The following is a 12,453-nucleotide window of genomic DNA, read 5'->3' on the forward strand; positions in this document are numbered from 1 at the left end:
TTGTTTTACAGTATTTTAGAAGCTCTCACAGATGCACAGATTGCTAACATACTACACGCACAAAGTGCAGCAACATCGATCAAAACTTGCGGCTCCTTAGCCTGATTTGATTCATTCTTAACTGCAGTGGTTTTTGGAAAGTGTTTCAGGAAATTATGGGCTTCCTTTGAAGCTTGGTGGGGGACAGGGTGCTCTTCAACATAGGTGTGGCCAGAGTTGGGAGAGCAAGTGCCCCTGCAACTAGTACTTCCTCTGGTTACTTCAAGGAAAGGCACTTTTCACTTGCTTGGAGTACTTCTCTCTTTCTTGTGTTATTCTCAGTTCTATTCATTATTTACTACTGTAGGAAAACGAAAGTACAGTTCTGCCACCACTTGAAAAATATAACTGAATAATAAACTGAAAGTTTAAAACAAGGCTGCAATCCTAAGGCTATTTGCTTGAAAGTTAACATTAGAACTGACTTCAGAGCAAATGCACTGAGAATGGGTAGTATAAAATGTACTCTTGTTTCTCTCTCTCTCTCTCTCTCTCTCTCTTTTTTAAATCTACCACAGGACAAATGAAATGCCCTCTGACCCTTCTGTTCTCCCTCATCCACCCCTGGTGCTTTTTTTCTCCTGATGCTGCCCTGCACTTCTGTGAGAAATTCAGTCACAGTGGAAAAGCTTTATTGAATGACAGCATACCCATCACTGCTCTCCTTCCCCTGTGGTGCACAGCTGCTAAGGAGGGTTTGATGTATTGTAGGTCATGCTCTCTGTTCACAAGGGGGCAGTGTAAAGGTCCAGGGGTAGTTTTAAGGCCTTCCAGCTCCTGAGACAGTCTTTACCCCTGCCTACCTCATGGTGCATCTGCTGCCCCCAGTGCTTCTGGAATTTGAAAAGCAGGAGGGAAAGAGACCAGAAGTATGGAGAAGGGGAGAGTGGGGGAATAGAGTACAACTCTAGTCCACTCCCTCCTCCCTTTCACACTTCCTTTTTGCTTCTAAGGAATGAGGGAAGGTGGCAGAGGAGGATGGGTGGCAGTCACCCCCACCTCAGTAAGCTTCTTGGGTAGTCTGCCTTGGAAACACCCAACATCTACCCTGAACTATACTACTGCAGAGTGAGATCAGGAGTTCAGTGGCAGGAATGCAGGCAATATGGAAAGGGTTCTTGCAGGGTAGAAAGTCTGAAAGCCACTGTTCTGTTGCACTTTTTAAAAACCTGTGCCTATACAATGTACAGCATTTATATGCACGGGTAAAGCACAGTAGAGCAGTGGTTTTCAGATATAGGGCTGTAATTGCTAAACTTGTTGCTTGATCAGATCGGCCTTCAGACCAGTTTGAATGCATATGACTCAGACTTTAAGGGTCCGCTTGTTTGTGTGTCTCTTTAAAGTTTTGACCGTGGCACACTGCTGTAATAAGGGATGGAAAAGAGAATCATAAAGATGATCCGTAGCTTATAACAAGTGGAATATTTTTTTTCTGATTAAACTGCAACTTATACCACACTTCCTTAAATAGTCTAAAATTATGTCTCTAAGGTTTTGGTAATGCAAAATCAATTCTGTTTGTTAAAAGGCAGATGCTTGAGAAACAATTATTTGATCAGTTTACATCAAAAATATAAGAAATTTTAAAAGCATAAGAATTGATTTGTGAGACCAGACCAAGCATTCTCCATCTTTCAGTCAGACAACTAAGATCCCTAGAGAACCTTTCAGGTAGGGTATGATGGTGACTTTTGTATCTGGTGCCCAGAAGTGTAAAAACATAAGAAGAGCCTTGCTGGATCAGGGCAAAAGCCCATCTAGTCCAGCTTCCTGTATCTCACAGTGGCCCACCAAATGCTTCAGGGAGCCCACAAGACACTGACTCTAAATATAGAAATTCAGTATAGACCCATCTTCAATACATATTCAATAAATTTCATTATAGTTCTCTTCAGTGAAGCTTTGTAATTATTTGTTTTAAAGCTGTTTGAGCTAATGGACCGCCCCACAACTTGAGGTGGTGAGTTCTACAAACTGTTTTTACACTGTGAGTGCGCGTAGAAATAGTCTGACCAAACGTTTCTTTGAGTGGCCTCTAAGTTGTAATGTTTTTGAGAGAAGAAGTACAGAGAAATTATTCTCACTTTCTGTTGTAGCTGATATTTACTGCAATTTCTCACTAATTTCCTCAGGGAAGTCTGTGACTTACATGCCTTATACAGAAGTTAAGCGTGCAATGGAACAGGAAGTACAAATGCAGAATGCGGTGGCAAGGTCAGCCTCACCATATCGCCTGTCTCCAAGGGAGGTTAGCAAGGCATCTCCGCAGCCAGACATGAATGCAGCTCGGTACAGTGTCCCTCCAGGTAACGTCTGTCAGCCAACTGGCCTTCCAGTGAATTGTCATTGTGCCACTTTAAGGGCTTTTGAGAGACTTTTGTTTTCCCAGTCTTTAGTTTTCTATGTTATGTGGCAGAATTTGAAAATAAAGGCAATCAAATTTTTTTCTTTGTGATTAAGTTAAGGCTGTAATCCTCTGCACACTTATTTGAGAGTAAGGCCCCTCTTAATTCGGTGACACTAAATTTTTGAGTAAGCGTGCATAGAATTGGGCTGTACGTGCATCTGCCTATATCTACTTCTATCTGCATAATTCTGCTTTCCATGATTTGGGTTTTCAAATTATTTTGTAACATTTTATTAAATATTTGAAAGGGGTGAATTGAGATTTTTCTTTTGCCCACAAGGACTAGAAACCAGTAACAAAGCCAAGACTTTTCTTTATGTTGCGATGAGAGCAGATGTTTTTGCAGTGGCAAACCTCCGTACAGAGTACACAAAGCTCTGCCCATAATTTAAATATAACTACTTTCGTGTGTATGTGTGTGAGAATGTACATTTTCATTTTGTTGTTAGCAGTTTATTGAGTGCAACTTTTTAATGTTTTAAAAATCCAGGACAAATTGTCCCTGGCATTTACCCTGTGTACTCTAAACACCCTTTATTTTTTCTGTTTGAAGTACTCCAACCTGCCCCTCATCAAGTGATCACCAATCTTCCGGAAGGGGTCCGACCTCCAACAACGCGACCAACCAGACCACCACCCCCTCTGATTCCATCCTCTAAAACAGCAGTGCCATCAGAAAAGCCATCCTTCATCATGGGAGGCTCCATCTCACAAGTAGGGAACAGGAAGGAACTGTGTCTTCATAGGATTCTTTTTGTTTTAGTTCTTCCTAAAATGGGAGAAAAGTGGTGTGCACAAAGTGTAAATGGGGTCTGTTGCGACTTACTAATGGTTGTTTGGCTCTTTTCTGGTTACCTGAGCATAGCTTCTGACAATATAAAGAAACAGTTTGTGCTAACTTCATGCTCCATGGCCATGTGCAGTATGGCTACTCCAGTGCGTGCTTCTACCACTACACAGAGTCTACATGCCACCGATATTGTGATCAAGTCATGGCTTCACACAACTGAACTGCTCCATATTGTGTTTCTTTCTTCCCCTCCCTCCCAGGGAACACCTGGAACTTACTTAACTTCCCATGGTCAAACATCTTACAGTCAAGAACCAGCTAAGCCGTCTGTAGGTTCCATATCTTTAGGACTGCCGAGGCAACAAGAGTCTGCTAAATCAGGTGGGGAATTGACATTAATGCCATGAAAGCAAGTGCCCTTGTCTTCAAACTGAAGTTACCATTCAAGTGTCTATGTGCAGGTAGTATGTGCATGAGAAGGGCCCATCTAATCCATCATTTACCATAAGAACAGCCCCACTGGATCAGGCCAGAGACCCATCTAGTCCAGCTTCCTGTATCTCACAGCGACCCACCAAATGCCCCAGGGAGCACACCAGATAACAAGAGACCTGCATCCTGGTGCCCTCTCTTGCATCTGGCATTCTGACATAACCCATTTCTAAAATCAGGAGGTTGCACATACACATCATGGCTTGTAACCCGTGATGGCTCTGATGCCAGTCAACCATACTGGCTGAGCACATGCTTCCAGGAAGCCCACGAACTTGAAAGCCACATCCCTCCTCCACACTTACTCTCCAGCCACTGATTGTTCAGTGGCGCACTACCTTCAGACATGGAGGTTCGTTTTGGTGGTCATGATAGAGCTCTCTTTCTCCTTGAATGTGTTGTCTCATTCCCTTTGTGAAGCCCTCTAGATTAGTAACCCTAGCATATCTTGTGATAGGGAATTTCATATGTAAATTACGCCCTCTATGGAGAGGGCCTTTCCATGTTTTGTCCTGAATCTCTTGCAATTTCATTGGATGACTTCCCCAATTCTGGTTATGTGAGAGGAAGGAAAACATCTCCCTGCACCATGTATAATTTTATAAACTGTTATCATGCCCATCTTTTTCACATTTAAAAACCCCAAATGCTTTAACTTTTTTTCACAGAGATATTCCAATTCCTTCTATGATTCCGGGGAAAAAAATTGTGTGTGTGCACTTTAAGTGTGGTTTTGTGATGGTTTCCACATAATGGTTTTCTGGCTGTTCTTTTGTATACCTCAAGCACAACTGATTGCCTAAACTGGACATCATTGGAGCAGTGGTTCCCAACCTTTAGTGGCCTGTGGATCACAGAAGCAAAAATTAAAATCTTTGTTCACCACTTGCAACCCCTTGCCCTCCTGCACACAAAAAAATACAATTAAATTTGTAATCATTGGAGAAGAAATGTAGCAGAATTATTTATTATTATTAATTTATTTTATTTTTATAAATTTTAAATTTACTTCAATAAATTTATTTATTAATAAATAAATTCCAATACATTCATAAATGTACCAGATTTATTATTAGTGAAATGCATCCAATTTATTGTTTATAGAGAAGATTCTGTTGCCAGCTGAGGCTGCAGGCGCTCCATTCAGCACTCTTTCTAATGGTTTGTGGAGGAGCATTTTCCAAAAGAGCACTGTCCCATGGACTACCAGAGAGGGTGGAGAATGGACTGCCCACAGCCAACAATTCAGCCCTCTCTGGTAATCCATGGGGGAATGCTTACTCAGTGAGATGCTGGAAGTGATCAAAGGTGATCTTGTTTTGTCTGAGGGTCTCACGGACCACAGGTTGGGAGCCAGTGCTTTAGAGCATGTGAAGCAACAATGAAAAAGGAAAATAACTGTTAACTTGTGCAGTGTGTGTTTCTTCACTCTCCTTCATGTACAAGCAATATACATGCATATTTACAAACAAAAATAGACAAGTTTCTGTCCTAAGGAGCTTACAGTCTTAATAGGTTTACATTTATATCTTGTCCTGTCTTCAGTAAGCTCAGGCTGGTGCATGTGGTACTTCTTCCCTTTCCCTAGTTTTTTTGCTTCATAAAACTCTTCAGGGTGGGCTGAGAGTGTGTTTGGCCCAGAGTCATCCAATGAGTTTTGTGGCTGAGGGGAATTTTAAGCCAAGTCTCCCAACTCCTAGTCCAGTGCTCAAAACACTACATCGATTTGCTTTCAAATTTAGACAGTGGGGGAGAGAAAGAAGCAGCAATATGTATGATAGTCTTATGCATATTTAGACTTGTTTCTTGTGGGTTTGAGAGCTAAGGGGTTCTGGATTTGAAGGAAGGGTGGCAGTTGACTCCATATAGGTGTTCAGGAATGGAGTTCCATACAGTTAGGATAGCAAGGAAGAATATGGTTGACACTTAGTGGTAAGGCTGTGGTTACTGTTTGAGCTTTTGGGATAGAGGGGACTTGGTGTTCCTAGGTTAGAGGGTATGGCTTTCAGACTAGTTGGTGCCTGAATCTTTTCTGGTAGAAATTAACCTCTGGTACCAGCCTGTTGCATGTCTTCAGGCTCTGTGCAGTCCTGCAGGTCATAAACACTATGGGCAAGCTGCAAGTCATAGTGATGAGAACTGACTGTCTTTTCCTTCCAGCTTCTGTGCCCTACATCAAGCAAGAGGAATTCTCACCCAGGAGCCAGAGCTCTCAGCCTGAAGGCCTGTTAGTCAGGGCCCAGCATGAAGGAGTGGTTCGAGGTAAAGGAACCAAAAATAGATTTATTCATCAAGCTGTTTTGTAGGGTGGCCACTGTATGCCAGAATGGAGAAACAGTGGTTTTTTTGTTTAAAACACTATTTGTCATCCTCCAGACATCTTGTGGTTTTTTCAGCTTCTGCACTACAGACCCAAGTAGTGCAGAAGGTGGAAAAGTAACAAGTGAGTGCATCTAGAGCAGGGGTGCTCAAACTTTCAACTTTAGGGATGCTGGACCTTTAACAAGTGTATAGAAGAGAGAATTTCAGCAGGTGTAGCTTGTCATCTTGTCAGATGACAAGTTGCACCTGCTGCAATTCTCTCTTCTATACACTTGTTAAAGGTCCAGCATCCCTAAAGTTGAAAGTTTGAGCACCCCTGATCTAGAGGACGACAGCATCTCATGGGTTTTCAAAATTGCCACTGAAATAGCATCTCTTGTGAAAGTACTGGAACTTGAGCAAATGAGTTGAGCTTTGGCCCCATTTTCAAGGACAGTAAATGGATGGGGATGTACTGTGTATTCTAACTGTGAGGATAGCTCAGAAATGCAAACCACTACCCACTCAAAATGGGTTGTAATTTTAGCTCACCCATCCCTGGTGAACCCTTTACTGTTGCTTGGGAAGGGGATACTGGTTCTTTTGTTTGTGCAAGTGGTCGTATAATTTTGTTCCTCCACAAGAAATCTCTGAAATAAGGATCTGTAGAGTCTGACTTGCTCATGACTTTGAACGAGATAGGTTTGCACGTGGTATTGGTCTAATTGGTGGTCTGTTTGTACTTACAATCAGGGACAACTACAACCATTCAAGAAGGAAGCATAACACGAGGGACTCCAGCCAGCAAAGTATCTGTTGAAGCAATGCCGTCCTTGCGAGGTTCCATCACACAGGTATTTTAATGCCTCAAGGACACCAACATAATAAATTCATTTTTTCTGTTTGCAGAACTTACTCCTTTTGTAATTGCAAAGAAATGAGGTGTTCTCTTTTGCCTCTACAATTTTCTCTGGCTCTGCCCTGTTCTTCATGTCAGCTTTTGGTTCTTGTCTTCCTATCTGAACCTCTCTGTCAGTAACTTCTCTCCCGTTAGAGGTGAGACATGCAGTTGGTCAGATCATATGATGCAACTCTCTCTGGATCACCCTCTTCAGGGCGGCAGAGCGAATCTTCTGTTTGAATACCCCCCCCCAAAAGAATGTTAGCATGTTGCAAAGAGAGGGTTCAGGCATTGTCTTCTCCTTGGCATGCTAATTCTCTGCTTTCAGGGCCTTGTTTACATTCAGCAAATATTAAACTGTGCAGTCCCCCAGCAGTCTGGAATAGTAAAGTTTTCAGTAACAGACTTGACTGTGTTGTAATTTTGGAGCCCTTCCTATTCTCTGTGCTGTATGCAAACAGAAAAGTTTGCAAAATAATTTACAAAACAAAATAAATGGAAAAATTCTTCTTTGGTCTAGAGGCCTTCTGGCTAGTTGGAAATATAAGAGAAGTCCTGCTGGATCAGATTAGGGAGTCTCTCTAGCCCAGCATTGTGCTTCCAACAGCCTGATGCTTCTGGAAAACTCACAAGCAGGCCATAAAGGCAAATGCTCTTCCCCTTGGTTTGTCCTTAGCTTTTGGTACTCAAAGATAGGCTGCCTCTGGACTTGGTGTTCCTGCCTAATCCTGCTTCCGTGTGGTCCCCCTTAGTTGCCTCCATTTCTAGGTTCTGTGCTTGAATTACAGGGGACACCAGCTCTGTCGCAGTCTGGGATTGCAGCAGATGTGTTGCTGAAAGGCACCATTACCCGCCTGGCCACAGAAGACAGCAGCCCTGAGAAGTGCAGGGAGGAGGCCACAGCGTCCAAAGGCCATGTCATCTATGAGGGCAAGAGTGGGCACATCATCACCTATGACGGTAAGTGTAGAAGTGGGATGCAGATGGCATGGAAACAAGCCTGCAGCTTGGGAAGACAAGTGTTTACATCACAGAACTGAAATAGTTACATGATTGTCCTGTACAGAAATATATCTTTTGTGATTTTTTTTAAATAGCAAAAATTCATATAGTACAAGACAAAAACCCAGTAACTCATGCACAGTGTATTTGCAGAACGTCAGGGAAGAAAATGGCAGGTGTCTGTTAGTCTCCTGTTTCAGGTCGTGTCTTCAAACCTCTTCTTTATTATCTCTGTTGCAGTCTGTTTTGCAGTACCCAGAACATTTGTATAAAAGAGATTAACAGAGAAATCCAGCTGACTCAGATATTGCTAGGAGCAAAACCAAACCATTTATATTTTTCTCAATTTACAAGGAGATCTTCTCTAGCTCCACCTTCTTGTTCTAAGATTTTCAGATTGATGCCATCATGCATTGACAGTTTTCTTTTATTCAGCTACTAACAATTTTCAAAGTCTTTGTTTAATACACCCAAAACAAATACATGACTTTAAAGTTTGGATAGAAGGGGAAAATATCAAAACCCCAACTTTGGTGTGTAAGAGAACCAACGTTCCTCAGCTTCTGTTGGTAGAAAAGCAATTCCTTGAATATCCAAACTGAGTTAAGGAATCTCTTTCTAACTCCTGTTCTTTGCTGTGTTTTATTTTTACATAATTCAACAGCCATCAAGAATGTCCGTGAAGGAACTCGGAGTCCAAGGACTGCTCATGAAATGGGCCTGAAGAGGACGTACGATTCTATAGAAGGCAATATCAAGCAAGGGATGTCAATGAGGGAGTCTCCTGTCTCTGCACCATTAGAAGGTAAAATGACCACCATCACTATATTTAATATATTATGGTTGTCATTGGCAGTAGAGGCTATATTTGGAGTTGGAAAATATCTCACCTCCATGTAGATTGGCTAATAATGAGGACTTTATTCTCTGTTTATGTTTAGTTATCCCAGTTATATTAAGAGAGAGAGGAAGCTCTTCGGTTTCGTTAAATTGCTACCAGTTACCCCCACCTTGGTGTTCTCATCTTGACATTTGAGGAGCTCTGGTCTTAAATACCAGGGGAAGTGACCCATGTGGGTTTCTTACCATAGCATTTGAGGAGGGGTGCAGTCATAACTGTGTGTGAATCCCCCCTCCCATTTAACATGAAAATTTTTTTGTCAAATAACATAAAAAGTCATAAAGTAGCTGTAAGGGGATGGCAACAAATTCTGAGTTAAATAACTATTGGAAGTCAATTCCACTGCATTCAGTGGAGCTTGTTTTGGCCTTTGTAGGCAACTGGCTGATGGCAGCCAGAATTAATTACAAAAAAACTAAGAAAAATAGGTTTGGTGGTGTTATCATGTTGAGTGGTGTGACATAATGGCTAAGAGACAGAGCTGTGCATTAGGACTTTGCCAGTTTGAATCTCACCTCTGCCATGAATTCTCATCTGCAGTTCGAGGTGGTAATGCTTACTTAACATGGTTATCGGGCAGTCCTGAATATGAAGTTCAGTAATGGTAGAAAAGCTTCCCTGAAAGATAGCTTTCCCACGACTGCCGTTCTTTCCCTGCAATGCACACCTGCAGGCAAGTTCTAAGTGTGTTCTTCATCATACCCTGTGCCCATATGGGTCAGTGGTGAGGTGCTGCAAGTCTTCCCAGTGTTCGCATGAAATAATATGCACCTTGGAACACCTCCCAGGATCCTCTGTGACAAACAGAAGTTTGATGGCAGCCATGCAATGAGATCTTGGCAAGTGAATCTGTGTGAAAGTAGGAAATTTACAAATTATTAATTAGAAGATGAGGTATTTAACACAGTGAACTATTTATTGAATCATTTTGTTATGTAAACCGCTTTGTGAACGTTTTCTTGAAAAGCTGTACATAAATATTTTTAATAATAAACAGCAGCAACAACTTTGGAAGATTTGTTGGATTAAGATTCACACAGAAGATTGCATTTTTGTATTGTTCCAGAATCACTATAATATGCTGTTTTTCAACATCATTATGACTTTTAAATCAAAGAACTGGTGTTTAGCACTCATCTCTCTCTAATGTCTTCTGGTATTTTTAGGGTTAATCTGTCGTGCTCTGCCTCGGGGAAGTCCTCACTCTGACCTGAAAGAGAGAACTGTGCTATCTGGCTCTATAATGCAAGGTAGATATATTATTTTCCCCATTACAGCCATTTAATACTGTGTCTTTGCTAGGCACTGTACATAATAAACAGCTTGGCCCATGATGACATTCATTGTAATATGTTGGTTTATATGGGCTGCACTGGCTGCCCATTCGTTTCCGGGCCCAATTCAAGATGCTGGTATTGACCTTTAAAGCCCTATACTGCTCTGGACCAGGGTATCTTAGAGATCGCCTGCTCCCGTACAATCCGGCTCGCCCTCTCAGGTCATCAGAGAAGGCCTTTTTACAAGTGCCGCCGCCTAGGGAGGTACGTGGGGCGGCTGCAAGAAATAGGGCCTTCTCAGTAGTGGCACCAACGCTATGGAACTCCCTTCCCCTTGACTTAAGAATGGCTCCCTCTCTTGAGACCTTTCGGCAAGGCCTGAAGACCCTTTTGTTTAAGCAAGCCTTCTGAGTTCTTGGCCTTTTAACATTTTAACATTTTTTAACATCTTTTAATATTTTTTTTACAGGCCTGATTCTTTTATGACTTGCTGCTGCTCTATGCTCTTTTTACCTATTTTTACTCTGACTGCTGTTTTTAGTATGTGTTAATATGTTTTTATTTGCTTTTAAATTGTTTTTAATATGTTGTAAGCCGCCTTGAGTCCCTTCGGGGAGAAAGGCGGGGTAGAAATAAAGTTATTATTATTATTATTATTATTATTTTTAACATTGGAGTACAGACTTATTTGGGAGTAAGTCCCACTGAGTTGAAAAGAACTTATTTCCAAGTAGACATGCATTGCCTTGCACTGTAAATAATGTTGAGACCAGACATTGCCTTTCTACATAAGGTAGTCTTAGTTTTTTGCGACAATCAAGACTAAACCCTGTCTGCCCCCTCCCCCCCCCACAAAAAACCTGGCTACAGTTGTGGAGAAAGACTTGCACATCATTATTATTGTTATTATTGTTATTGTTATTATTAACAGTATTTATATACCGCTTTTCAACAAAAAGTTCACAAAGCAGTTTACAGAGAAAAATCAAATAACTAATGGCTCCCTGTCCCAATAGGGCTCACAATCTAAAAAATGATATTGTGCATGAAGTGAATTATTTCTGTATTCATATAACTGCATCACTCCAGGGCAGACCACAGACATTTTATCTGCTAACATTTTTCTCTATAAACCGCTTTGTGAAGTTTTAGTTGTAAAGCGGTATATAAATACTGATGATGATGATAATAACAACAACAACAGGCGTCCTGCAAGGGCACGTATTTTTCCATCCAGTGTCTGGTATGGTGGATGACTAAGACTGTATCTCCCTGACTTACCAGTTAGCCAAAAAGCAGTCACCAACCCCTTTTACAGGATAGTCCACCAGAGGTGTTTCATCTTTTGCTGGTAGTTTGAGGTGTGTTCCTCTCCCAGAGCTCTGCAGAGCAGCATGTGATCACTGCCTTTCTCAAGCACTATACCTTGAATATGACTTCAGGAGCAGATGCCTCATTTGGATGGGCTTTTCAGCAGAACAGCTTCTTGCGACTGACTTGCACCCACTTTTAGGAGAGGGGGAAGCTAGCTGGTCTCTGCTACATGTAACTGTGCAGAGATCATGTAAGAGGAGGTCAGGTTACAGACCTGTAACTGTTGTTCGCAGGTGTGACTTTACGTGTTGGGATTATTTTTCAAATGCTTCAGTTTGATTTGGGGATAGTTTTCAAAGCACCCTTGAGATGCACAGCATGCACCAGGATTCCCTGCTTAATGGCAGGGGAAGAACACTTGGCAAAGCTCTGGGAGTTAGGATGTCAGCTTTGTGCATGAGCAGAACTTCACTATATGTCTGCACAGAAGACTGCTTAGAGTTCAATCTTGTTCTCCCCTCCCCCACCCAACAACAAAGCATGCTGTATCCAATGGGGAGGGGAAGGAGATTGGGAGGCTTTGGAGTGGAAAAGGGAATTATTTCCCATAAGCCTCCTGTTTGCCAGTGGGTGTTTTGGACCTCTGCCAGCTCTTTAGCTGGGATGAGTCTGAGGAGAGGAAAGGGGGTGGGATTTGTTAAAGAGGGGATAAGATCCCACACACACCATTGCCACTGGATCCACCACCTCCCCGCCCCTCATTCCTCCCCCTCCCCACCCCCACCACTGCTTTACCTTGTCCAGCAGGCATGGCAGGGTCCATCAGTGGGGTTGCAGCACTGCTGCCTTCCTTAGCTAAATGAACTCTGTTACGCTATCATAAAGCCTTCCATGTTACAGCTTAATCCTGATTGGGCAGTTAAAGAACTATAGGTAAGCAACCTGTCCTTTTTTGGCAGGGTTAGTAGTACTGAAATTCTTCTGTGCAGATTTGTTCCCACAATGCTCCATCATGTGGCAAAAGTG

At 42.1% G+C, this 12,453-nt stretch overlaps 1 protein-coding gene across 7 annotated transcripts in view; it reads left to right on the top strand.

The window, feature by feature from the left end:
- NCOR1 (nuclear receptor corepressor 1) overlaps window positions 1-12,453 on the top strand; it is a 120,844-nt gene that overhangs the window by 73,284 nt on the left and 35,107 nt on the right. For all 7 annotated transcript variants that reach the window (XM_066634789.1, XM_066634788.1, XM_066634792.1 and 4 more), the window contains exons 23-30: window positions 2,175-2,348; window positions 3,003-3,163; window positions 3,500-3,620; window positions 5,892-5,993; window positions 6,786-6,886; window positions 7,722-7,893; window positions 8,600-8,740; window positions 10,003-10,086. In XM_066634789.1, coding sequence (XP_066490886.1) covers window positions 2,175-2,348; window positions 3,003-3,163; window positions 3,500-3,620; window positions 5,892-5,993; window positions 6,786-6,886; window positions 7,722-7,893; window positions 8,600-8,740; window positions 10,003-10,086 — 1,056 coding nt within the window. The remainder of the gene's footprint in view (window positions 1-2,174; window positions 2,349-3,002; window positions 3,164-3,499; window positions 3,621-5,891; window positions 5,994-6,785; window positions 6,887-7,721; window positions 7,894-8,599; window positions 8,741-10,002; window positions 10,087-12,453) is intronic.

Source organism: Tiliqua scincoides, chromosome 8 (genome assembly GCF_035046505.1).
Source record: "Tiliqua scincoides isolate rTilSci1 chromosome 8, rTilSci1.hap2, whole genome shotgun sequence".
In the NCBI taxonomy this organism is placed as follows: Eukaryota; Metazoa; Chordata; class Lepidosauria; order Squamata; family Scincidae; genus Tiliqua; species Tiliqua scincoides.